Below are 2,352 nucleotides of genomic sequence, written 5' to 3'. Positions count from 1 at the left end.
TGCGATTTCTCTCCCCGTTAAGTGCTGTCCATTTTGGGACATTATACTTGATTTTGTATTATTTAAGTACGATGCACTTATGAGGGTACATTCGCCCTCACGGCCGCACCTAAAAGAGCCCGCACCGCGCTTTGACAGCTGCGGGCGGAGACGACCGTCATGGCAAGGACGCCCTCTAATAGTACCATAACATGGGGCCTCATGGGAAGCAGTTGAAGCCACAAACGGTGTACGAGGCGGAGCTCTTCCAGGCGCGGCAAGCGCAGAGGAGGCAAGAGACCCGAAGGATGGCAAGATTCGCGAAGCGTTCGCAACCCGCCGCAGCGACCCCATCGACGAAGGCCAACTCAACTCATGACGAAGGCAACAAAGAGGCTCTGGAAGAACTACGTGACCCAGATGACCTAGGTGCGATGCCACGTTGAAGAGTGCAGCAAGCGACGACGGCACGTTGGCCCGGAAAAGTCTGCGCACCGCAGCGCAGCGAAGGTCGCGCGTTCACTTTTGTCTAGGCCAACGCGCCGTCGTCGCAAATACTGGTAAACAACTCTTCGCATTCAAAAGATCAACTGTTGCACGCGGGCCCTGACGCCAACGAGCCTTGCGGGCCTTGACAGCTTCCATCGCCGGCAGCTGCGCCGTCTACTAGGAATCTTTCACCCGAACACGCTCGGCGACGTCGCGCTCTACAAGGGCTACGACAGCGCCCCGCTGATCCCGCTGATCGCGATCGTTGCCCGCCAACACTGGCGCATGCTGGGCCACGTGCTGTGCCTGAAGGAAGACGTCCCTGTCAACATTGCCGCCGCCCGCTTCTTTGCCACGCCCGATGCACCCCGTTTTTGAGGCCGCACCAGGATCACGTTGCTGATCGTCCTGCACCGCGACCTCCAATCATCGACGCCGCCTCAGTCGCTGGCGCCTCTCGAGGACTTCAACCAACTGCGTAGCTCGCCGCCGACGGCAAAGCCTGGAAGGAATCTACGGAGCTTGCCATCATGGGCCTCACCCGCGGCCACAAGCGCCCCCGGGCGACTACAGAGGAACAAGACGCACCCCGCGCCGCCGCCTGCGCAGCCACGGCCCAGTGAACGAATGAAGAAGATGAAGAATGCTAGTTTATACGTATGCGAACTCTTTGTAACAACGAAGATAACACGAAACACGTTCATACTACTAGTATATATTCAAAAGTTCCTACCAGCTCACCCCGCACGGGACCTGTTTGTGTGCACTAGGAGTAAAGACACCGTATCGGCGTGTAAAAGTTAGATATATGGTGGATGGACTAAATTGTCTGTTCATATTCGTTCATGAATAAGCGGCATTCGTTGACGAGGCTGTCGGCGGCGTAAAGGAGGTCGTTCATCGTCCGCGTATCCAGTTGATGCAAGGCCAGTGGGCGCCGCAGAAACGCGTCGAGGAGGGCAATGACTTGAGTCTCTTGCAGTTGCTTGATTGCCTGCTGCATGCGCTGCACGACGCCATCAATGCCATCGATGCGGTTCGCATGCGTACGCAGAGCTCGTGCCAAGGCCGGGTCATCTCCATCGCGGCCGTAGAACGTAGGCGGCGAGTGATGCGATCGCAGTTGAATGGCTTCGGACGAATCGTGCATCGCAGCAAGCTGATGGAAAATTGCAGACGAAGCGCTCAAGTCGCGGGCACAGCTCTGAAAGGCCACCGCGACCGACTGCATCGCGCTCACGCCGCCCTCACACATGGCCTTAATCACATGGGAGACGTCGGTCGCGTAGTCGTCGGTGCTGCCGACGGCGTCGCGCCCAAAGCCGAGGTACGCAGTCGCTTGGTAGCACCAGGCATTGACTTCCCGAAGTGCCTTTTCGTATGCGACTTGGCTGTTGAGGGTCAGCGTCGTGGCGCGGCCAAGTAACTCGCTGCCGGCCCGAGGGCAGACACGGATGTAAAGATCGATGGTCTCCTGCGCATGACCGAAGAAGGTGGCCGGCCGCACACTGTCGCGAGTGAGCGAGCGAAAGATCTGCAGGGCTGTTCGGAGCCGGTACAAGCCGCGGGCAGGTCCTGGGGCGTCGGTGACATCGATGGAAAGTGTCGGCACGGATGACAACGCAACGGATGCGTCATAGTCGCACCAGAGGCTGGAGAGAGCTGCGGCCACCTCCGTTGCGGAGGGCCAGAGCGTCCCCGGCTGCGGTTTGGATGTCTTCGGGAGGCCCACCGCGGTGATGGATGTTTCGGAAGAGGCCCGCGGGCGTAGGCAGTCGAAGGAGTGTGTCCAGCACCCACCAGAACCAAGCACAGACTTGCGCAAGGCAGCGACACAATAGGCGTCGAAAGGTCGTATTGAAAGGCGCTGGGCATCGAGGAGAG

General features: G+C 59.0%; 1 protein-coding gene across 1 annotated transcript; it reads right to left on the bottom strand.

Moving 5' to 3' along the window:
- Positions 1-1,288: 1,288 nt before the first annotated feature.
- SPRG_17683 (hypothetical protein) lies at positions 1,289-2,106 on the bottom strand (the record flags this gene model as incomplete). The annotated part of the gene is made up of 2 exons (XM_012357070.1): positions 1,289-2,043; positions 2,091-2,106. 2 exons carry the CDS (start codon positions 2,104-2,106, stop codon positions 1,289-1,291), a joined length of 771 nt encoding a protein of 256 aa, XP_012212460.1.
- Between the last annotated feature and the right edge of the window lie 246 nt (positions 2,107-2,352).

This window comes from Saprolegnia parasitica (genome assembly GCF_000151545.1).
Source record: "Saprolegnia parasitica CBS 223.65 unplaced genomic scaffold supercont2.719, whole genome shotgun sequence".
Taxonomy (NCBI): domain Eukaryota; phylum Oomycota; class Saprolegniomycetes; order Saprolegniales; family Saprolegniaceae; genus Saprolegnia; species Saprolegnia parasitica.
This window is presented reverse-complemented; position numbering and strand designations above follow the sequence as displayed.